Genomic DNA, 25,062 nt, shown 5'->3' with positions numbered 1-25,062 from the left:
CTGCCTCCTTCTCATCTTAAAATCAATCCCTTGAGCTATCTAATGGAGAAATAATTAAGAGTTGTTTAATTATGAGGTAGTCCTCTGAGAGGCAGGAGGATTAATTTCTTTGAAAGGAAAAACATACCTATTTTTATGCTTTAAGTGAAGATGGGAGGCTCGCATCCCTAACTGTTTGTTGAGGCCACACCGGGTTGAGGCTGTATTTGTGGTTTTGATTGATTTTTCTGTGCTATCCCGTTCAGCGTTAGACTGTCAGACACTTACTCTTACCTTGATGGACGCCCTGACCTTGAACCGAGAAAGTTCTTTTCATTCCTCTTCAGTTTTCTTGAAACCCAAACCTTCCCAAGAGTTTAGGATCAAATCATCAGCCATCCATTCTGCCATATATAAAATCTCCCATGAAGCTGTTTGGGCTTCCTGGAAGACTGACTGAACCTGGCTTTTCTGATCTCAGAATGCAACCCCTGATCCATCGTGCCATTGGAAGCAGTGCTTTGTCTAGGTGATCTTACAGATGAGGAACATTGATTATTTTCATTCTGTGAAGAGACAGTCTGCCCCACCCCCTCACCTACCCTGCGCTCACCCTGCATCAAAACGCTGCCCACACATTTGCACCCAGCAGTAACGGGGGCTTCCGAGGCACTGTAGGATTCAAAATGCATGATGCCACGGCTGAATCAATAATTTCCATTCTCTACTACGAATGAAAATTTAATGTGCAAACCTAGGGATTTCAGCCCTTTCATTAAAGCAGTTTATTTGCCATACTCAAAATTAAGTTTGAGTGATAGGTTCCTTTATTAACTTTTCTTCCCTTTCCTAAAAGGACACAATGTTTAAGGTAAAAAATCATATTAAAGGGGAGGGGAAAAAAGCAAACCCTTTTCATGTGCTGTTAATAGTCTCATCATTTATTAATTTTTTAAAATTGCTTTTCTGCCTTTCAGGCCACTGTTTACTTCTGCTTCAGTTTGCTTTGATAAGTGACACGAGATTTATGTCTTTGCTCTGGCTTCCATGAAAGAATAGATAACTTGCCTATCTGGAAAACATAAATATACTCCTGGAAGCATGCTTTACAGAGATCTCCCCAGAACTATTTAGCACATGTTTGCAAGATGAGGTCAAGTGTGTCCCTCCTGCTCGCATTTGTGATGCATTTCTGGACTGCTTTGTGCAAAACACCCTGTGTTAAATATAATGCACAACACAGATGCAGGCACACCAAGAGTTAATTCCTAAGGGTTTGGGGGTTTTTTTTGTTTGTTTTTTGTTTGTTTGTTTGTTAATTCCTAAGTTTTGACAATCAATGATTAACAGCTTGGGATAGATCTGGAAAGCCCTGAGGGAGTGGTAGAGAATGTAGTAAGGTAGAGAGCAATAAAGAGGGCAGCTACTCTTCAGCTACTGCTGATTGTTTAAGCCCGGATTATTGCCAGATCTTCCAATTATTCAATAAAAGCTGAAATCTAGATTTTTTTTTTTCTTGCCATACCTCTCAATTTTTAAAAGCTGGAAACCAACTTAAAAATTTTAAATCATAGGTGGTCGGGGCAAACAAAATTTGGTAGTTGACCCGTGGACAGACAGTTTGTAGCCTCTGGAGTCCAATTTGAATACACAAACACTGTTTTGCCTATTGGAAGTGGGTGGCTTGTTACTGGGTTGCTAGGGGAAGGTGCCCACAAATGATGGTTCCCTGTTAACAAATTTTCATTGCTCCTTTAGTAAGAGGGATGGAATGTGACTGTGTGCCAATGCCAAGGGCACGTGGAGGGCAAGGCCAGGCCTCTGTCCTCAAGGAGAATACAATCTTGGCACAGACACAGCATCAAAACAGACAAAGAGTGTGATTTGTTCATTAAGCCCCAACAAGTAGTATGGATGACTGCAGATAATGTGCCTATCTGGAAGAAACAAGTACATTCTTCAGAAGCGTGCGTTACAGTGATCTCCTAGGAATATCTAGTACATGTTTGCAGACATGTGACTACAGAGGGATTATTCTCTGGTTTATAACTTGTTTCGTGGGGAAAAGTGGCCAGGCTGAAAGATGAAATGACTTGTCCAAAGGCAAACAAGTGACCAGCAGCTGAGCCGAGTTAGCATCTGAAGGTCCTGTGAAGCGTTCTGCCCCAAGAAGGAAATAATAATGATTACTTATTATATTCACTAACAATGAATAATAGTAATGCTACCTTATATTGAATATTTAATCTGTGTCCAACAGTATTCTAGCCCGTTTACATGCTTGATAGGATTTAATCCTTGAACCATCTCTCGGGGTGGTTGCTTTACATGCATTAACTCTACTTCTTAAGATAGCCCTATAAGAAGGTTCTATTCACTCCTTCATACAGTTGAGGAAAGGAAGGCCCAGAGAGGTTAGGAGACTTACCCAAGATCAAGCAGTTGGCAAGTGAGATTTGTAGTCAGCAAGTGTGCTTCAGAAATAACTCTGGCAATGGGCCGTAAGTGTTGGAAGGTCACACTGTGTGTTTGTTCAGCAGCACATGTGTTCTGTAAGATTGTGTGGGTGTGTATTGGCTCTGCACACACACAGGTTATACTCCCTGGCATGGGAAGGAGATATAAAAAGCAAACAAATTGTGTGGTCCCTCCAGGTTCTTCAGAAAACAGACCTGTGGTTAGGGCCATAAGGGATAGACCTGGGGATAGACCTGACTTTAGGTCATTTCTTCTTGAACCCCTGTTTCCAGGCTGTGTGCCAGGTCCTGGGATTTAGATGACCCAGGGGTGGCAGTGCCCTGGGGATTCTCCCATCCATATGTGTCAGAGAGGCATGGGGCATGGACCATAGGCTTACATGTCTAGTCTGCCAGACCAGCTTGGAGCTCCACTTGGGAAATTGGGTCTTTTCTCAGGATTTCAACTCTGGACCCAGTGGAGATGATTTGCCCTGTTTAGGGCTTTGAGAGTGCTAATTGTTCAGCTTCTTTCCTCACTTCTCTCCAATAGAGATCACTTTAGACTCTGGGAACCATTGGGTGAAATGGCTGTGGGTTCTGGGAAATGATTCTCGGTTCTCCTTAACCACACACCAGATGTCCCAGTCCTGGGCTCTCTCCTCTCTCCATGCATTCTAAAACAGCAGCTTCTGAATTCCCACTGTAATTTCAGCCTCTTGATGGGAAGCACTCCATTGAATCCAGCGGTAGTGGTCCAGCTCTTTGCTGTATTAATTAGTAACAGAAAATTAGATGGTCTGTAGTACCTTCAAAAGGGCTATCTTTACAAAAAGTTTGGATTGATATTCAAGTTACACTGAGTAAAAAGTGATCTGAAGTGGATATGAGGGTTTGGAATCACTCCCAATAAACCTTTCAGAGTAATGGGATGCCAATTTGGATTTTAACTTAAGTTCGAGGAGCAGGAATAAAGAAGTGTTCACTGCTCTGCCCCCGTGGGGGCTCCTGTCTTGTGGGGGTAATAGACATGCAATGGACGAACTCTAATGCAATGGGATAGGGCAGTCTTACGGATGCAGGGGCTCCCACTGATATGGGGTGGAGGGGCGGGAAGAAGGAAGCTGTGTGAGGTTTGAGCAGGAGAGGGACCTGCACAAAGTAAAGTTCCAAGAAGGCTCATCTGGCAGCGGTGTTTTGGGGTGTTTGACAGATGAAACCAGCGGCTTGCAGGCTGAAGGTGTTTGTCATCCTTAGACACTGGTTTTCATGAGATTTTTAGGAACTTTTTTACTCATTTTAAAAGCAAGGCATGCTTATTTATAAATAATTTGGAGAATGCATTATCATATAATGAAGGCAGTATCAGCCATTCCCAACTCAATACTGTAAACAATGTTTTTATATGTTTCCTTCCTTTTGTCATTGCATTACAGGTTTACAAATGATTTTGTCATGTCTTTTTCTAATAATTGCATTAAGCTATTATTCAATTTATAAAAATGTGACTTTAAAGAAGACATTCCCAGAGCACAACTCTTGTGCAAACTGGGGGTGTGAGTGATTTCGGGACCGGAGTCGGGATGAGGGGACAAAAGTCTGCCTCTGCCATGCAGAGTGAACCCAGGAGGGCTGGCAGGCAGTCAGGAGAGAGGCTGTGAGAGTAGGAAGGGAGCTTTATCACAAGGCCGAAGCCCAGCTCCAGAGGGAGCAGGACTGGAGAAGGGGGAGGTGTGAGTGAGGGCTTTTTCAGAAGGAAAAAACTTCCTTCTCTGGGAAGGAGAACAAACGGAGTTCCTGTATTCTGGCATCTCTGTGCCATAATGCCTCTTAGCCATTTCTCCATCCTCGCTTTATTCTTCTAATAAGCGCTAATGGTGCCTCCAGGGGATCTCTCCACACTGGAGTTTTGCAGGGTCCGGTCTGCCCCTCCCGCCTCTTCCTCTTGCCAAGGGTCATCAAGGCACTGCCCCTCCCTCTCCCTGCCATCTACCTGCCTTGCTAAAGGCCTTTGTTCTGCTGAAGCATCTTTTCTTTGCACTCAGCATAAGCAATTATTTCTCCTATCACTGCTCTTAGTGCTTCCTGGAGAGTTAGCAGATCATTTTTTGCTGACGGGTAACACCCCACCCAGAAATGATAGACTGCCTCCCTCAGTCTTATTAATAATAAAAAGGCACTTTTCTCTCCTCCCCCACGACAGCTATAGTCAGAACAGTGTGGGAGCACTGCCCTGCCAAGGTCAGCAGGGGAGGCTGGATCACTGAATCCCTAAGGAGCCAAGAGAGGGCACACATCCACAGCAGCGGAAAATGGACACCCGTTTACACCACCCCCCCCCCCCCGTTGTACTGGGCTGCTCTTTCTCTCCTGTGAGAGCTTGTTTGCCTACTCTGCTTCCCAGCACCCTGCTAACTTCATCTGGGTGAATAATTTCAGATACCGGTGTAGGAGTTTGAAGGATTGACCTAGCGCGTCCCTGTTCTCTCTGCCCAGTGAGGTTGTTATAGTTCCAGTAGCTTAAAGGTCATCCACTGTGTCCTGGGTCTGGATTACAAAAGCAAATCAGGTGTGGGTTGAGAGGACACGTAGGTTTTCAGAAGTGTGTGGAATGGGGCTTGGGGGCTTTAGTTGTCTACAAGTGTGAAAGAAACCATCAGGGGGTTGTGAGCTGCCTTAGAAAAGCCAGCTCACCTTGGCTGTGTTAGGAGAATTGTGGATTCCAGATTCCAGGAATCCACTCTGGTCAACTGTCCTTCGTGTCTGTGTCCCATTCTCAGCTTTATGTTTTAAAGAGACACTCTAAGGGTTGTGCAGAGGCAAATGGGGAAGACAGCAAAGATGGCGCTGCCCTCCCAGATTCATCCACCGTGGTTGCTTCTCTGTTCCTACGGGAAAAGAAGTCTGCAGGGACTCTGAAGTGCAATCCTGTATTTCAAGAATCCGGGAAGAGAGCCCGCGCAGCTCTCAGGATAGAACATTTGCCTTGGGTGGTAGTGAGTCTCTGATTGTCAGAGACATTCGGATGGAGTCATTGGGGATGATGTAGGAGAGATTCCTATACCACACTGGGGTCTGACCCTTGAGCTCTGAGATTCTGTATTTTGTGTGATTTCTGGGCTTCAGACTCTTCTGTCCAGTAAAGTAGCCACCGTATGACTTTTTAAATTTGTATTTAAATTAATTAAAATTAAGTAAAATAAAAAGTTCCATTCCTCAGTCATGTTGGGTATATTGGAAGTGTTCAGTAGCCACATGTAGCTAGTGGCCACCATCGAACACCTCAGATCTAGAACATTTTCGTGATCCCAGAAAGTTCTACTGGACAGAAACATTAGTGGCTGTGGGGAATAAAGAATCTCTTCTCTGTAACTGTCATGAAGCCCCAGGGCAAATCAGCTGGTCCGTCAAAGATCATAGAGCCAATCCCACTTCCCTTCCCCTTTGTTGTCCATTTGAAAGAGCACTGAGTTACGATGAAGAATCAGTCAAGTCCCATCTCTGTCAAAAACCACCAGGATGACCTTGGGTGACTTACTTTTACTTCTCTGGATCCATTTCCTCATCTGCAAAATGGTGTCTTCCAGCTCTAACAATCTAACTAATAAAATATTATAGAGTGATCTTGTCAGCTTGGTAACTTTCCAGGGAAAGTAGCCATTTGTGCCAAGCACACAGCTTTTATTTCACTGTCCACATTAGCCTGACATAGTGGAAAGATCCCAGATCTTGGAGTCATATCCAGCTTTGTCTTAGTTCGGCTATGTGACCTTGGACAAGTACTTCATCTCACTGAGCCAGAGTATGTCATCTAGAAAATGGAACAAATGTCTCACTTCTGGGTCCTCATAGTTTATAGTCGGTTGCCCAAGTAATGCTCCCCAGAATGAAGGCAAAAGTGAATAGGGTTATCCCTGGGTGAAAGTTACATGAGAGGGGAAGTCTATTTCCTGTCTGCATGTTTCAGAGATGTACATGCTTCAAAGATGCTTTTTAAAAATGTAAGGAAAGAACTTTGAGTCTTGTTAAGCCTCAGGCACCGTATATAGAGGCTTTGTATAGTGGGAAGTATAATGCAACTCCCAGGTGGCTTCAATCACCTTATCAGTCTAACAGAGAGCACGAGTCAGGAGGTGCAGTTTAGTGAGAAGACTGAGTGTCTTCATCTCTGAGACCAGCTCTTCCACCAATCAGCCCATGAAACCTTTAACACATCTCTACTTTCTGGGGACCACTAGACAAACGGCGAGATCCTTCTACTAAGTAAGTCTGCTTGGTAATTTGATGGACTTCGTTAAAGTTGTAGGCATACGAACAGATCACTACACCATTTTTTTTAAAAGAAGTGTTTTTCCAGCCTACTATATGCCAGATACCCTCCTGATATTCTTGGATACTCCTAAACTCCATGATGGAGGTATTGTGATAGCTGTGGCCATGGAAATGTATACCATCTATAGAGTTCAAGGAGACAGCAGTCATTTGTACCTGGGCCTCTTGGAGGAGGCGGTATTCAGACAGGGTCTGTATGGATGGGCAGGGGTTCGCTTTGATATGATGGTGAACAAATAGCAAGAACAAAGACAGAAGTAGAGACATGAAGTGCATATTCAGAAAACTGACCTTTTTAATTTGAACTGTGGCACAGAGTGCACGGAGCGTTAGCAGGAGGTGAGAAGTCCAGATCTCAGAGGGCCTTGAATGCTCAAATGAGGCATTTGATCATCATCACAAGGTGCTGGAGAACCACTGAAGGTTTTGGGCAGGGAGAAGTGGTACCATCGGGGCTCATTAGAAATATTACCGTCGGGTCTTGCCCCTGGTAAAAGAATATCATGTATCAGGTGACAGGTGGAGGAAAGTATGAGGAATGGGGCCACATAAGCAGACACCTGTTCTGCCTGTGGGCAGGGCTGCAGCCATAGGCACAGAGGTAAGCTGATCCTCACAATCAAAGCTGTTGTTTCTAGGAAGCAGCTGGCTTCTTTCTTCTCCCCCTGCTCCTGGAGGTGGGATCAGAGGTACCTGCAAGGGTTTGCTCCTCGAAGGCCCTGGCAGCGCCAGAGTCTGTCCTCTGCTGCCATTCTCCTGGGCTCTTTGGAATGAATATCCCCCCTGGGATCCGTATGCTCTGGGGAGTTTGTGCTCACTCAGAGAGTAAGGTGTTACAACAGATTGGGGAAAATCTGCAGCCTGATTTTCTGAAATGATAAGTCTCTGTGTGTGTCTCCTCTGCTAGACTCATAGTTCTACATGTCAAGGACTGTTGTATTCATCTCTATACTCCCAGAGTCTCATGTAAGACCATAGCAGTTACAGCAAAGCTGCTGTATATTGAGCACTATCTGTGTGCCAGGCATAATGCCTAGAAACCTTTTTTTTTAAGATTTGTTTATTTATTTGAGAGACAGAGAGAGGGGGTTGAGGGGCAGAGAGAGAGGGAGAGAGAGAATCTCAAGCAGACTCCCTGCTGAGCACAGAGCCTGGACACGGGGCTTGATCACATGACCCTGAAATTAAGAATCAGGTACTTAACTGACTGAGCCACCCAGGCTCCCCATAGTGCCTAGAAATCTTATATGCATTAGCTTGTTTATTTTATGTTTTTATAATTTTCTTATTATGTTATGTTAGTCACCATACAGTATATCATTAGTTTTGATGTAGTAGTCCATGATTCATTGCTTGCGTATAACATTTGCATTAGCTTGTTTAATGCTCCAAGTGCTCTGTTAGAAATCTTCTAAACTATGTTACTCAGGTGATACATCTCGGAAAAGTTACTTTCCCCAAACTTACACCGCTAGTAAGCAGTCAGGATTTAAATTCCTATCTTTCTAGCCCCACAGCCCTTGCTCTTGACCTTTGTCTCTTTTCAGAATTCCAGAATAGATGCTCAGTGTCAGTTAAAGTAACATAACCAAGAACTTCCTTGGAGTGGCCTGTCTCAAAATACAGTTGCCTGATGCTCTAACTAGCACCTATCAGTGAGAGAAACCCACGGGATAAAGGGTGATTCAGACAGAAGGGTGCTCCTAGTGTTTGCAGCTAGAATAGAAATTGGAGAAGGATGGAAGCTGTAGAAGAGACACATTTGAATTCAATAGACAAATGAGCTTACCCATAATCAGGGATGGCCAGTGATGGGGCAGGACACCTCATGAAGCAGTAAGCTTCCTGTATAACATATAAGGCAGGTGGCCAGCTGCCTAGGATCTCACCTAGAAATTTTGAGGCCCCTTTTGGCACCGAGTTTCTGTAAAGTGGATTTCAAGGAGAGTGCTTTCTGCTGGGATCACCAGTGACACCTGTCACCTTTATTTCTGCTTACCATGAACCACAGTTGTAGAGATTAGCAGTTTTGTGGATAGAATGCCTAGCCCATGAAAACATCCAGTCAATGAGATCCTTCTTATAATTCGAAGGGGTCTAACAAGTTTTGGCCTTGTCTTCCACATCCTAGCTATAAACCAGTTGAGAGATAAAACAAAAAAGAAGAGCGTATTAAATCCTAAGGTCACCTTTATTACGGATTACATCCAAGATGGATTTCCTGAACACAATGGGCTTCCTGACACAGAACCCCACACTTTGACAGACTGACAGCCCCTGTCACAGGTGCTATGGACACCACAGGCCTCCCCACATGAGAGCAGAACCTGCTCACATAGTACAGAGCCTGGAACAGAAAGTGGCTGCCAGAAGGGAGGAGGCAGGCAGCAGCTGAGGCTCCTGTGCCCATCGCCCTTACCAAAGCCTGTTTGAATGGTCCCTCTATCCCCTGGAGAGGAGGTTGTGACAGGGCACCGAGAGGCCTAGAGTCCTACTCCAAGGGCTCCCTGCACATGGAAGCTAACACTGGGAGTGGGAGTGTTCCTTGACAGGAACAGCCCTCTGTACTGTACTCATTTATTTGCTCCCTTCCTCACTGGACCATGGTTGAAGTAGAGGCACCCAGCAGGGGACCTGTCCCCAGGAAGTGTCCTGGAAGGGGAGGAATGAATGAACTCTTGTCTTCTAGTGCCAGTATTTGACTAATGAAGCACCTTCCCAAGGCAAAGAAGGATGCCTTTTCTTATCTTACCAGCCTCCCAGCACCCAAAACCAAGCCTTTACCATGCTTTTCCAAGCCCTCTCCCTTTTCTGTACCATGGCAGGTTAGACAGGAGGTGAGGGGTTGCCAGAGGACTTGGGAAACGTTTTTCCCTAGGCTGTGCTGTTCCTCCCACCCCACCCAGGCAGACCCCTGGCTGTGAGCTGGGGTGTGGGGGAGGGGCATCTCCAGCCCTGTTTCTGCTGCCCCGTTAGTGACGAATGCCAGTGCTTGCTGTACCACCTTGGTGAGAATCACCAACAGCAGCCTTATGAAGTCACTTTGGAAAATGGAAAGTACTTCGTGGAAACTGGGAAGTACAGTGGAATCTGTAGGAATGTGCTTGAAGAAATTCATGGCAGTGAAGTAGTAAAGGATGACCCAAACTCCACCAGGCTGATGGAGGAGGACAGTGGTGCCTCTATAGCTGCTCTCTGGTGGTATCCCAGATGTTTGCTTGTGTGGTAAAATTGTAAGGTGTGTCCCAGTGGGGGCTAGAGTCCCACACTGCCCCACGAAAGCCCATAGTACATATCACATAATAATATGTACTAAATAGCTGCTAAATTCTAGGAATGCACTATACACACTAAATCTATTATCTCAATTCTTTACAATAACTCACCGAAAGAAAATCATCCCCCTTTATACGAGTAAAGAAACTGAGATTTATCAAGATCAAATTACTTGCCCAAGGTCACAGCTAATGAGTGCCAGAGCCAGCCCACAGTCAGGACTCATAAACTCCACACTGTACTGTCACTCTTGCAGAAGGTCGAGGTTAGGGTAAGCCTGCGGAGATGGGGAGTTTGGAGAGACTACATATCTTTTTTTTTTATATAATATATATTTGTTAAGATTTATTTATTGGACAGAGAGAGATCACAAGTAGGCAGAGAGGCAGGCAGAGAGAGGGAGTGGGAAGCAGGCTACTTGCTGAGCAGAGAGTCCAATGCGGGGCTCAATCCCAGGACCCTGAGATCATGACCTGAGCTGAAGGCAGAGGCTTAACCCACTGAGCCACCCAGGCACCATGGGTGTGGGGGAGGGGCATGCACCAGAGACTACATATTTTTTATCAAGATCACTTGTAAACTCACCTGCCTCTGGACCATACTTACCTAGAGAGAGAAGAGTAGCTTCCCCACTCCCAGCTCTTTCTGAGCTCCAGAGCAAGATCAGTGCCAGCCTAGAAATGCCAGTCTTGTCTTCAGAGATCCTGAATGAATGAATTGAGCAGGATCCTGATGGTCTGAGGCCTGGGATTCTCTAGGGCTCTGCCTTCAGCATTGGAAGCCCTGGGCTCCAGGCCATTAGTTTAGTGGGGTGAACAAACCAGCAAAGCCTGGCTGGCTGGCTGCTGGTGCTAGAAGTGCATCATTTTTGAGAAATGTTTCAGCACAATGACGTGCCTGACACCTGTAGTCACTTGGGACATCATAAATGAATGAGGACACTTGAGGTGTGCAAATACCAGGATGAGGGGAGGTGGGGTGGGGTTATGGACATTGGGGAGGGTATGTGCTATGGTGAGTGCTGTGAAATGTGTAAACCTGGCAATTCACAGACATGTACCCCTGGGGATAAAAATATATGTTTTAAAAAAATAAAATTTATTAAAAAAAAAAATACCAGGATGAGCATTTGGATAATAAATGTAGAGAGATCCCTTTTCTGTCATTTTTGCCCACACCCACTTCTACAGATTTCCTGGACAGGGCAGGGGACTAAGTGAACAAGGGACTTAAAACTCCAAGTCAAGGAGAAAAAGTAAGCGGGAGTTAGGTTTGGTGAATGTTCAAAGTGCTGCTGTTCACCTTTAGGACTTGTTATTGCTCTGTGGCTGTGATCTGTGGCAGTAATTCTCCCTGGATGAGGTTTGGGGAAATGGTTTTGTTCTGTCATTGACTCTCCAGTGCCAGCTCCTTTTCCTAGCAGGTCTGTCTCCAGCCTACCCCCTCCCCCAGCTCTGGCTGCCCAGACCATTGGGTGTCAAGGTCATTACTCTCCATTGAGCATTTATTGGGTGTCAAACAGGCACCGCACTAAGCTCTTGACTTTCATCATCTTATTTGTCCTTGGAGAGCTATCACTAGACCACCATTCCCTGACCCCAATATACACTTGTCTCACCACCAGTCTCATCTCAGCTCTGTCTTCTTCCTGGCCCTTTTAACCCTTAATTAAAAGGGATATTAGTCTCCCCTTCTCAGTGTTCCAGTCCCAGTGATATAGCCCTGAAAGAGAACACATCTTGGGGCATTGTGATAATTGGCCCATAAGAGTATTTCTTGTATTTGACTCATGTTTATTTGGTGCCTCCTGTGTGTTGTCTCTTGTCCCCATTGGACTTGGAAATCCTTTAGGGCAAGAGACCGCTCTTTTTTCTTGCTTATTATGCATCCCCAGCACACAACACTGCGCCTGGTTCATAGTAGATCCTCGGGAAATGTTTGCTTAGAGAAGGCCTCTGGGTGATGTCTAGTCATTGAACAGTCTTCTTTCAGTCCTTCCAATCCCAGACACTGGGGAATAGGAAACCTGTCCCTTAGCTCTTAGCTTAATAGGGAAACCTAGCTATGATTCTGGATGCATGAGTCTATGATTCTATGATAAACTCTTGTTGATCCCCCTAAGTGGAGGAATCCAAGTTGCAGTTAGCCCCAAAGAGTCATCAAGGCCCACGTCATTCATTATGTTCTGTGGGTGTGTTCATTTATTCTTTCCGTAGGTGTTGAACATCCTGCAGGTATCAGGCTCTGTGCTCTGAGCTAGAGCCATAAAAATGAACAAGACACACACACACACACACACACACACACACACACCCCATGACCACAAGGAGATTAGCAAATTAGATGATCAGGAGACTAGATAGAAAGATGGTGACTCAAGGTCCAAACAGGTTAAGCAAGTACTGTGGGTGCAGTTCACTGACAGCCCTACTAGGGGGATTTTTAGGAGGAGGTAAGATCAGGGAAAGCTGCCTAGAGAAGATGGCATTGGAGCTGGGCCTTAAAGGAAAACAGGATCAGGGCCTGAGAAAGTAGGTGGAAAAATTTTCCCCACAAGCAAGGACATAGAAGTAGGAGGGTATGTTTTAGGGCAGCACAAATGTCATTCAGATAATTTGTCTAATAATTGGCACTGGTGAGACAGGGGTAACTCTCATTACCATGAACATAGCACCACAACGTTCTTATTTCCTCCTCCCTACTGCTCCCTTCTCATGCCTGAAAAACAGTTCTGCTGGGTTATAACCTGAAAGACTTTGTTCTTTAAAGGATGGGGTGGGAGAGCCTTGTGTGGAGTGATGCTCTGTCCACACAGTCACATGAAACTCAACCCCCACTCCCCAGGTACCAGCCACGTAAAGGTCCCTTTGCATGTCAGCCCTGTGCTGGGAAGGGGCTTACAGAGGCCACCCCTGAGTTCCTGGAAGAGGTAGATACTGCAGATAGGCCGACTCACTCCATCAGCAGGAGGAGACCAGTGAGCCAGATTTGTCACTCACATCATTTTATCTGTTGAGTGAACATCTATTTTTCAGTGTGGAATCCATAAAGGGACTTGGCATCTCTGTCCTGGAGAGGGAAAGAGTGCCAAGGGTGAGGTGTCTGCTCAGCATTCACTCCCCTTTGCTAGGTCCACCACCAGACCCATTCTCAGATGCAAGGTCGGCTTCACTGCTCAAGGTTTAGTTCTTAATGCCAAGGGTCCAGTTTAACACGTACGCTTTCTTATGTACACACATTTGTGTGTGTGTGCAGAACACACGCACACACCCCTGTAGTCTTAGCAGGCCTTGTAAATTGGTTATATGGATTAAATAAAACTCCCAACTGAAAAATGCTAAGCCATATAGGTCCCTTCCTGTCCAACATTGTCAGATGTGCTCTGAAATGACTGTTTTCATCATCTATTCTGAGCCATAACTGCCCCAGAAATAGCTTTAGCAGGAAAGTGCTTTTGTTAGACTAGCTGTAAATTATATTTCAAATGTCTGATGTTGTTTTCTTAAAAAATAAATAAATAAGTAAATGAAAGTCTAAAATTAATGACTGCTGGGGTTTGCTTTGCTTATGTGTACTGCTACAGATTTGGCTTCTTGCAGATGGAATTTCAGATCTGTTTACACTTCTGTGTTAGCTTTTTGGGGGAAAAAAAGCAGTTGAGAGATCTGGGAGGACAAATTTACAAAGTCGAACTTATTATAACCATTCGTGAGGCTCGCTTCTTTCTCCCCCTGCCCTCTCCCTCCCTCCTTTCCCCCCCTTGCCCTCATTTTGTTGATTGTGGTTTTATCTGCTCCTGCTCAAAGTTAGATGGCAACTGGTTCTTGCAGATGTTATGACAAGGTCACAGATCCAGTTTCACAAGCAGATGTTCACGAAGCCCTGTTTCACCAGCACTTTGTCATTCAGCGAGAGCAGACCTTGTGGGAGCAGATTGGAACAACACAAAGGATGGGACATAAAAAAATCTTGCAGAGAGCCTGATCACTTTAATGTGTTGAAAACGAAGGGCTGGGGGGTGGGGAGGGTGGCAAGGAGAGAAATCTGCAGAGCAGAATTTCATGGAGGTTTTTTTTTGGGGGGGGGGTTTATTCAAAGATTATTATGTGTTGGATACAGTAAATCATCTATACACCCACATCCAGGAGGTAAATCTTCAGAACTCCATGCGTGGGTAGTTCTGCATTTAACAGCTGCCATACAGTAGCTATTTTGTTCTGCACTTAGAGACCCTTATCTGTGCATTTGTTTTAAGTTATAGTCAACTCTCCTTTTGTTCCTCTATTGCTGTTCTCCTGATTCTCACTACTATTACAAGAGTAGCTAAGACTCTGAACTACTGAGTTATTTAAACTGACACCATGAGTTAGAATGATAGACGAGGGACTGCCATCTCAGTTGTTGACTCAGCCTCTACTTGGAGGGTGTTGCTATAATGGATTTAGCTCCTCTTACCTTTTCCTAGGTCTCATATGCCCGTCCAAGCTCTGCCTCAATCAGGGATGCTAACCTCTACGTTAGCGGCCTTCCCAAAACCATGACCCAGAAGGAACTGGAGCAGCTTTTCTCGCAGTATGGCCGTATCATCACCTCTCGAATCCTGGTTGATCAAGTCACAGGTTAAGTGTTTCTTTGTCATTTCTTTCCTTGTGTCTCAATGCCACAGCCAGTGCCCTGTGACCCATAGGAGCAGAGAGATAACGGTTGCTTAGGGTAAAAGATATGGGTCATGCGTAGACAGGGTTTTGACTTAGGAGAAAGACTCTGATCAATCAAATGCCCACATTTAAAATGGGCCACCTTAGGAGGTAGATCTCCATCATGGGAACAGTTCCAGCAGCAGCTAACCTGCTTGGCAGGGCTGTAGAGAGGATTCGGGCATCAGGTTGTGAGTGGGACTGCATGACCTTCAAAGTCTCTTTCATCCCTCAACCAAGTAACATTACTTTTGTATGTGGAAAGAACCCATCTTAGAGCTCCGGCTCCAATGATAGCGTTAGAGAGCTAGAGGGAATCTCACGCTGCCTCATTCCCCACATGAGAAAACAGTGGTCCAAAGTGAGGGATCTGACTTCTGCCCAGGTAGTTAGCAGCAGTGCAGGGACATGAAGCCAGGGCCTGGGACTGTGGTACTTTGTCCATCATAAAGAAAGGCAACCACCACCTCTCAGTAAGAAATGTAAGCTACCCTGGGTTGTGTTTTTAATGACAACATGTTTTCACCTATTCCACGTTAGATCCAATTTAAAACACCACCCCCCCTTCCAGAGCAGTTTAGTGTCTGTTTATCATCCAGCTCATGTGACAAATGCTTACGGAACCCAGCTCTGCTCCCAGACACTGTTCTGAGGGACACTGGGGCACAGGGATGAAGGAGACACAGTCCTACCCTTGCAGGACTCCAGTGTGATGCGCACCTGCAAGGGGCTCTTCCGTGTCCCCCGCAAACTCAGGAGGAGGTGTGCTGTGCCTGGCAGGGGATTGGTGTGAGGGCTGCGTCAAGGAGGTGACGTTTGAGCAGGGTTTGGGAGGATGACTTGCAGTTATCTGGCACAAAGGAGGGATAGAGAATTCTAGGTGGGTATGATGTATCCTATAGAATAGGTGGAGAGGACATATTGTAAGGCATGGAGCTGAGGAAGAACACAGCCTGTTCAAGGAAGATGTGGCAGTTCAAGTATGGCTGGCCTGAGGCTCAATGGGGAACTTGGAGCCATCTCATCAGGGGCACTGAAAGTCAGGCTAAGAAGTCTGACTTCATCTGTGTGCAACATGGAGCCACGGAAGGGTTTTTTGGTGTGTGGGCTTTGTTACTCTGTGTGTGGAATGTGGGACCATGAGGAACAGGAACCATACACAAGGTAAAAAATTGAAAAGTTATGAAAAATGGATAAAGAGTATTTTTAAAAGGTGTCCTGTAGTCAGAGTTTGCTTGGCAAATAGATTATGTAGTCGCTAGGTGTCAGGGGCACATTGTAGGACTAGAAACTAGACAGTGGGTGATGGGCTACAGCAACTAGAGGGAGACAGGGACTGAGCAGGCTGGTGGTAGAGGCTGAAATGAATGTGAGAGGTGCCTGTGTTCTGTGGGTGGGAGTCACCTGTCCAGAGCCATGAAAGCAGAAACACAGGCAGATGAGTTTTGATGGGTGAGAGAGATACAGGGAGCCAGGCTCAGGCCCTCCAGTGGGCTGACTCCCCACAGAATCTCTCTGGGGCCCAGCCCATCTCTTCCTAGGGGTGTTTACCAGTTTGGTTTGTTCACTCTTTATGAAGGCCCTTTCTCTTTCCCCAGGAGTGTCCAGAGGGGTGGGATTCATCCGGTTTGACAAGAGAATCGAGGCAGAAGAAGCCATCAAAGGGCTGAATGGCCAGAAGCCCAGCGGTGCTACGGAACCGATTACTGTGAAGTTTGCCAACAACCCCAGCCAGAAGTCCAGCCAGGCCCTGCTGTCCCAGCTCTACCAGTCCCCCAACCGGCGCTACCCTGGCCCACTTCACCACCAAGCCCAGAGGTTCAGGTAGGCACACCCATGGGGAAAGGACCCTGCTACAGGAGTACAGAGCTGGGCGAGGGCCAGGGAAACCCGTAGCCCTGAAAGGTGGGGCAAGAGTAAGAACCTCGGCCCCCAGGTTCACACACCCCACCGGGCCTCAGTTTCCACTGCTGTAACATGAAATGGTCAGACCAGATGCTCTTCCAAGCCCCCTTTCAACTTACCAATGTGAGTGTGGTTAAACTCAATCAATCCAGATAAAACAAAATTCTTATATTTAACCAAACCAGAAATTCATCCCCAATAAGTAGGCACATTCAACAGCTTAGACTTAAGGCTGAGGGAGTGGCTTTAATAAAGTCAAAGCAGGCAGATCCTTGCCAGGGAGAGTGGTTTGGTCTGTCCTCCTTTCTTCTGCAGGAAACTCTGTAGCATAGGTACTCTCTTTTGTGTTAACTTCACTCTGACTGTTAAGTCAGCAGATTCTGGGAAGACAAGAAGGAAGATTTTCCTAAGCCTTATTAGTGTGTCCTTCAGGCACCCAACCCTCTCAGTACAATGGGCACTTCCCTTCTCCTGGGACATTTCTGAAAGGCAGGTTTCACTCTGTGAGGGCAGTCCAAAGTTGATTGCCTTTATTGTAGGAGAGATAAGAACATTCTTGACCTACCCATAATAATTCTAAATAATTCTTTTATTCCATCCATGTGCCCTTTAATGAAAGGGTTTTTTTTTTTTTTTTCTTCTTTTCAAACATCACATGGAAAGATAGTAGGCTCTCCATCTGGCCATGAAGAGGAGGAAAATCAGCCTCAGTAGTGTCCTCCCATGTCCTGGGAATTTGAACGGGTTAATGATTTCATGAAGAGTCCAAGTCATCTAATTTTTATTTTGTGTGAGCGCACATGCAGTATTTATGTAAAAAGCCTTTCCAGCAGGCTTTTAATGGTGGAAACTATGGTTACTACTGCCCCATGGTGTGAATAGCTTGTCCCCAAGTAAAATACTGAACATGAGGGAGATTATAACATAATGACAGTTTGTGAGGTGGAGCTTTCAGGTTGTAAATAATAAGCTAATTGTAAAAAAAAAAAAAAAAAAAAAAAATCTTAACCCCCAAACTCCTCCTTCCCCAAAAAATGTGTGTGGTAAGATTTAGTTAATGTAGCTAGACTAAGAGAAAAGATCCATTCTGATATGCATTGTACATGCACGTGTGTTCCTTTCATTCGCAAGTTTAATTGCACTAAAAGGTGAATTGTAATAAAAGGTGAACAACTTAAGAAGCTGCCCCCTTTTAACAACTTCACACACAATATAAAATGAAATCCACACACATGTTCTCAGAGGAGGGGGGAGGGGGATTAATTCAGACCTTGAAAGAAAGGGAGCTTCATTAGACACTTGCTTTAAACTCTAGCATTGACCTGAACATGAATTACTCATGGTTGGAGGCAGAAAAGGGGGAAACTACCAGCGGATAGACTCCTAAGCACTGGGGAAAGTTGTTGAGCTTTTCTTCTTTGAAAATGGAGCATTCTTATTAATAGTTCCATTGAGCAATCTTGCCATCTGTGAGGCATTAACCCAGAGACCCTCCTTCTCTTTGCAGGCTGGACAATTTGCTTAATATGGCCTATGGCGTAAAGAGGTAATTAAAACTCCACAGATTGCCAGATGTCCGTGTTGGCACAGACTGGGGCTAGAAATTTTTTTTTTTTTAATTCACTAACTTTACTTTTTTTTTTTTTAATTCTTCCTTTTCCTCCACCAGCATGTCAAATTCTTAATTTTAATTTCAGACCTCAGTTGGTTTTGTTTCTTTTAGGGCACACAAAGTGTGTTTGTGTGTTTCACTTTTTCTTTTATTTGCAGGTGGGCTTCTCCTATGGTTCAGGTGCCACAGCTACCAAGCCCTTGATAATCTGGTTCCCTGGACAGCTCCCCTTAAGGGAGAAGGCTCCTACTCTTTGCCAGCTGATTTTGCAAACTTGCAGAGCAACTGTTTTGCATTAGCAATGCCAAGATTCAGTTAAGAGGGCAGATTCCAGCAAATCAAAATTAGAACATTTTGCTAATCGTGGTTAACAATCTTATGATTGTCAGTGGATAAATTAGATTTTGGACTACCAGGCCTGGCCACAGCATGAGTAAACGTGTGGATGACCTGCTGACTCCCACCCCCACCTCAGTGTGCATTTCAGGGCACAGGCTGAGAACGAAGTGTATCTGTGTGCACCTCAACCAGGGGTTTCTTTTGTTACAGGTTTTAGCAGTTATTATAAATCCTCCCTTGGTTATACATGTATTGTGTTTTAAACTTGTGGTTTCTTTCATGGAAAGCCTTTCTGGGAGGTTGGGGGCTCAAAGAGAATCAAGGTTTGTGGGGCTCTCTGAATGCAGTCACAAGAGTGATCCAGACCTAGTGTGAAAGCTGAATCTTGGGAAGTTGAGTGTGTTCTGTCACTGTGTCCATGAGATTCCCATATGTGCTTTTGATAGCTCCACTGAGCTGCTAGGGACACAGCATCTTCATCATCCTGCTCAGTAGAGCTGCACGCTTTAATTCCCCTTCCCACAGTCAGGCAAAGAGATGTGGTTTTTAATAGTCCCAGTCACACTCCCCGTACAAGGCAGTGCTCTCAGCACTTGGCCACGCATGGTAAGTACCCCAACTCTGGAAACCCACACGCAATGGCAGAAGGAGCTGGCCTGCCTGCTTTGCTAGCTGAGCGCCAGCCTCCCCAGTCTCCAGCCTGGCACCAGTGAGGATAATTGGGAATTACTTCCATGTGTTGGGCACACTGCTTGCCTCTTCCCACTCCCGCTCTTCCATTTTTCCCACCTCTGGCCTCTGCTCCCATCTAACTTCAGGGAGGCATCTCCACATGTGGAGTGATGCTTACATGCACTGAGGCCATGGAAGGCACAGGTGCAGCCTCAGAGCAAACATCACTAGTCACTAAGAGCATTTTCTTTTCCTATTAGACCCAGATTTGGGTCCAGACTCCTTCCTACCAAAGCCCTCCAGGTAATCATAACTGACTAGAGTTGAGACTCTGTTTGAAACCTCTTTGCTGGCTCCTGACTTTGGCCTTCAGATAAATACCTCGCTGTTCTCTACCTTTAAATGAAAGAAGTCAGTTCACTCAGTTGGAGGAGAGAAGGTTGAGAAGACAGTCTTGAGAAATAATGCAAATCACAGACATGGATTTGCCCTCCTAAGAATCCTTACCATCATGTGTTTTGGTTCTGTTATTTGTTTTTAAGCAAGAGAGAAAATTGACTTAGTGAATAATGCCAAAATTAGTACCTATTGAGTTGTTATGTTTAGCATATCTTTACCAGCCCTTTGATTATCTAAATTCTAGTTAGATGCAGAACTGTTCTTTCCTAGGACTTTCAAATCTCCAAGAATAGTTGCTGATTTTTAAAATGTCCTAAGGACTCCAGGTCGGGTCAGTCAGTTAAGCATCTGACTCTTGATTTTGGCCCAGGTCATAACCTCAGGGTTGTGAGATTGAGCCCTGCATTGGGCTACACTCTGGGCGTGGAGCCTGCTTGGGATTCTCTCTTTCCCTCCCCACCTCTGAAACCAAAAACCAAACCAAAATGACAACCAAAAGTCCTAGATAACACTTTATCCCATCCTCTCTCCAGTTTTTGCTTCCTCTCCTCCTCCCTTTTTTCAGAAATAAAAACTGAAGCCCAACCACGTGAAAACCAAGACAGTAGTCAATGGATAGGACCCAAATACCTGTATATATTTGGTATAAAACAAAATGTTAACAAATATTTTTCTGCCATAGGCACTGGTAACCTAACCCAATGCATCCATTATGAATCACACATAGATATATTTTATCAGACCTTGAATAGACTCTGAAGAGTTGTTTTTCTTTTCACGGTAACATGAAAACTGAGATTTCAAAGCCTAATACAAAAGTAGTTGTAATAGGGCAAATAACAGTTTTCAGCTTTTCTAATTTAAGACATATAAATGCACAAACGACTTGAAATTTCACTCCTGTGATGCTTAGAAATGAAGATAATATATTTTATATGTCATATCATATAATTATATATATTATTATAAGCTTTATAATGATGCTTAGAAATTCCAGATAATATAGCATCAAGGAGTGATATGTCTTTAGTATTCTTGCTTGGGGATTTTTTGGGGAACTCCTTTGAATAGATACTAAATGAAACATGAGCCACCCATCTGATTAATAACAAGGTATGTCTGTTCATTCTCATGTGTTTCTCTCCTCAAAATATCAAGAGATTTTGGCAACAATAAGTCAGGGGACTGCAAAGATGGTAAACTTGAGCACTCCTGGGGCCATCCCCTAATCTGCCTTCAAGAATAAATAAAATCTCCCAATCATTGATATCCACCAATGTTATTCACTTATGCAGTCAATGAGTATTTATTGAGTATTTTCTATGTGTCAGTGTCTGTGATAGTCCCATACGTGCCTCACTGAATAAATAAGTAGAGCAACAGGATGAATAATATAGAGCCGCTCCTCCCAAGAGCTTACTGTCTGCTGTGGGGAGGGTGGGAGGATAAGGGTCAGGGTGGGATATCCTATGGTAGAAGTATCCTGTGGTAGAAGTGTGATAGAGCCTTGCTCTGGGATTTCCTTACAGTTATTAGGAATTGATCTAGCCTTTTCTTGGCATATATGGGCCTTAGCCATTTTAGCCATTCCATTCAGAAAAAATACCAGAGACATTAGTTTTTGCATTTTGGTTTTTAAACCCTGAAGACTCTCCTGCAAACACACTCACTCAGCCCTCTGCCCCCATGTCTGTGTCTGTGCATCTGTGTGTTATCCATGGTCAGACTGATGTCTGGACCAGTCCCCCCTTCTGCCTGTCCCCCCAGGTTCTCCCCAATCACCATTGACGGGATGACAAGCCTTGTGGGAATGAACATCCCTGGTCACACGGGAACAGGCTGGTGCATCTTTGTCTACAACCTGTCCCCTGATTCCGACGAGAGTGTCCTCTGGCAACTCTTTGGTCCCTTTGGCGCAGTAAACAACGTCAAGGTCATCCGCGACTTCAACACCAACAAGTGCAAGGGATTCGGCTTTGTCACCATGACCAACTATGATGAGGCAGCCATGGCCATTGCCAGCCTCAACGGGTACCGCCTAGGAGACCGAGTGTTGCAAGTTTCCTTTAAAACCAACAAAGCCCACAAGTCCTGAATTTCCCATCCTTACTTATTAAAATATATATATAAATATATACGAACAAAACACACGCGCGCACACACACACATACACACGCACACACACACACAAAAGAGAGAGAAACAAACTTTTCGAGGCTTATATTCAACCATGGACTTTATAAGCCAGTGTTGCCTAAGTATTAAAACATTGGATTATCCTGAGGTGTACCAGGAAAGGATTTTATAATGCTTAGAAAAAAAGAAAAAAAAATACAAAAAAAAAATACCTTTGATGCATTGAATGTTCTTTCATAGCTGTCGTTGTTGAATATAATATACATAGATAGCGATGTGCAGGGATTTTAACCCAGCCAGCTAACTTTACTACCTTCCTTGAAGGTGGGTCTTTTTAAGATGACCATTCGCTCATTTGAAGAAGAAAAACAAAAAACAAAAAAAAAATAATAATAAAAATAAAACAATTTTTACAAAGTAATGGGATTCAAAGAAAGAAAAAAAAGATTTTTCTTTTTTGTCAAAAAAGTTGATCCAATCCGATTGGTAAAAACCCCCCACACAAATTAAAGAGGAATAATAAAAATTGCAAAAATGAAAAAAAAAACTTTTGCAAATTTTTTTATTTTTCCTTTTTTCTTTTATATCATGTGAACTAAAAATAGTCTTCTGTTAGGGGATGGGGGTAAAGGGGGATACCTGATGACATTAACAATTTAATAACATTAACATTGTTGCCAAAGAGGTGGTCTCTTTGCTGAAAATGGGTTTCAAGAAAAATCTATTTTTATAAAATATAAAGAATTTTTACAAGAGAATCTGGATTTGAGAAAAAAATATTTTGACTGGCTAATTTAGGGGAAATTGACAACTTTGTCGCGTTCATACTGCACTGGTAACTTTTTAGAGATCAAGATGTGTGTTTTAAACTGGATTCGTAGACTGTTTTTTGAAGGATGGGCTATAAACAGATGATCTTCATATCTTTTCATAGCATGTAATAATAATTAAAAAAATTATTAATTACTAGGGGAAAGGAGTGTTCGTTCTACCCAGGGTACCACAGTTCCCCACAGTCAAAACCCAAAAGCAAGGAGATGAGTTGAAAGACAGTTTTTCTTTAAGTCATCAGTATGGGATGTCAGCAGAACAAAAATTAAAAAGATTAATTTTCCTTTTGATCTAAAAATTCCTTAGTTTGAGCAGTAGGTGCTACGAAATTATTTACATATCTTAGTATCATAGTTAAATGTAATGTGTTTAGGAGAGGAAAACAAAAGATACGTTTGCTTTAAATTCATTAAGGAATTTTCAAATTCACTTTGTAGCCCATGCTGATAGAACTGGGCTGTGTTGGTACATTTGAAACACTGTTTATGTTGCTTGAAACACTTATTTATTTAATCGCCGATGTGATGATGCCTATGGCCGAGATCAAATATAGCTAGATTGGCTAGACTACTTATTTGTTTACTTAAACTATGGGAAGAAGCATATTATTGTGTCATTCTGTTGTGTGTGTATGTGTATATACAATATAAATATATATATATAAAGTTATTTTTTCTTTGGGTTAATTTATTATAAGTTGTAACACTTGGCTAGTTTTGTTTGTATATGTCTTAAAATGTTTTCTTATGATATTTAAGTGACAGTTAAAGAGGTATCAAGGTAACTTGTGTAGAACTATTGTTTGATATATTGTCATGTTTGTTGTGAATATTTTTTCTTACTGCACAGTAGAAAAATAAAAACAACTGGGTCTTTATTTTAATGTAATTCAGATTGGGGAAAACAAAACAGAGCTAAGGGAACAAAATGACTGAGGGAGCATTCTCCCACGTCCAGTGCACTGATCATTTTAGTATGTTTGTGCTTTGTACGGTTATATATTTAAAACAAAAACAAAACAAAAAAATACAAGGGTTCATGCTCTTCCCTGGGTAATAGAAACAGTTACTCGCTATGCATAATCTAGTTGATAGTTAAATTTGCTATTGCTTTTCTTGTCTTGTTATATAAAATCTTTTCAATACAAGTTTAGTCTTAATGGTAATAAAACGTTATGGTTATTTATAACTTGTGCTTATTTTGTGCGTTTTTTCCCATGCTGAACCCACTAAGTGCATGTAGACAGAACTGTTGTTTTCACACTGAAGAGGCAAACTTTGTAGTAGTAGTCATAGTGGTAGACAGGTAACGAAAACCAAGGCTGCATCATAGACTCCTCCTTTAAATTTTTTTTCTGTTTTTTTTTCCTCTTTTCGGTTTTGAAAAAATAAAAATAAACCACCAGATTTCAGTTCAGAGAACACTCGTTCAACATTCAGGGAAAACTTTTTACATCACCTGCTATGAATGAACGCAGTTTGCTGGCAAAGTTTTGATGCATTTGCTAAGCATTAGTGGGAAAGGCATGCCAAAATCTCTTCTCTATAATGTGTTCACTCTTGGGGGAAAAAAAAAGGAAAAAAAATCTTAGGACCAGGCAGTTGTATACTTTAGTTATAATGAATGACTTCATGTTAATCTTGCTAGTTTAGATGATTTCTGAGGGAAAGTATTGTAAATGTTTTTTTTTCATAATCTTGTTGTGTTTGAATTATTTGTACTTTATCTGTCCAGACAATAAATGAAAGTGTGTAGAATGGATTTGAGCTTCCCAGATTTTTAAATGTGTTCATTCAAACTTTTTTTTGTAGCATCTCCAGATTTCCCCAATAATTTTATCATTAAAGAAATGCAAAAAAAAAAAAAAAAAAAAAGGTAGAGTAAAATTGTGTTTTGCAACTTAGCCCATTCTCTCAAAGTCAATTCAGTATTCAAAAGTCATTGCCCTAGTTCCATACAACAAAAAGTTGGGCTTCAGCCACCAGTATCTACATCATCTGGAAGCTTGTTAAAATGCAGAATCTCAGGCTAAATGCAGATCTATATTTAACCAGATCCCCAGGTGAATCACTGGTACTTTAAAGTGAGGAACACTACCCTGATTGATAACAAGCTGGCACATTTGACATTATGTTTGGCCTTAGGATACATAAGTGTCTGTTATTCATTTATAAACATATCTGTGACTTATTCCAAAGAAAGGAAGTCACTATTTGCAAAACATCTATTGCCAGGCTGTGTGGTGTCCTCTACATTCTCTCACTTTCTTCTCCAGCAATCTGGGAGAACTGGATGGCACTATCCTCATTTCACAGATGGCAAGACTGAGGCACAATGAGATTAAGTAACTTGAAACAGATAGCGAGTTTCCAGCTAGGATTTGAATCCCAGTCTGATTCTACTGCCCAGCACCTCAGCCTTGAGAGTG

At 43.4% G+C, this 25,062-nt stretch overlaps 1 protein-coding gene across 5 annotated transcripts in view; it reads left to right on the top strand.

The window, feature by feature from the left end:
- Positions 1 to 24,395, top strand: part of ELAVL4 (ELAV like RNA binding protein 4) — an 89,543-nt gene extending 65,148 nt beyond the window's left edge. For 4 of the 5 annotated variants that reach the window (XM_032846651.1, XM_032846654.1, XM_032846652.1 and 1 more), the window contains 4 exons: positions 14,509 to 14,662; positions 16,339 to 16,564; positions 18,153 to 18,191; positions 21,393 to 24,395. In XM_032846651.1, the coding sequence (XP_032702542.1) occupies positions 14,509 to 14,662; positions 16,339 to 16,564; positions 18,153 to 18,191; positions 21,393 to 21,762 (789 nt within the window). In that variant the 3' untranslated portion in view covers positions 21,763 to 24,395. The remainder of the gene's footprint in view (positions 1 to 14,508; positions 14,663 to 16,338; positions 16,565 to 18,152; positions 18,192 to 21,392) is intronic. The other variant, XM_032846655.1, reaches the window with a different exon arrangement.
- The last annotated feature ends 667 nt before the right edge of the window (positions 24,396 to 25,062 follow it).

This window comes from Lontra canadensis, unplaced genomic scaffold (assembly GCF_010015895.1).
Source record: "Lontra canadensis isolate GAN:19392208 unplaced genomic scaffold, GSC_riverotter_1.0 scaffold179, whole genome shotgun sequence".
Classification (NCBI taxonomy): domain Eukaryota; kingdom Metazoa; phylum Chordata; class Mammalia; order Carnivora; family Mustelidae; genus Lontra; species Lontra canadensis.
Note: the sequence above shows the minus strand (reverse complement) of the source record. Positions and strands in the feature narration are given on the sequence as shown.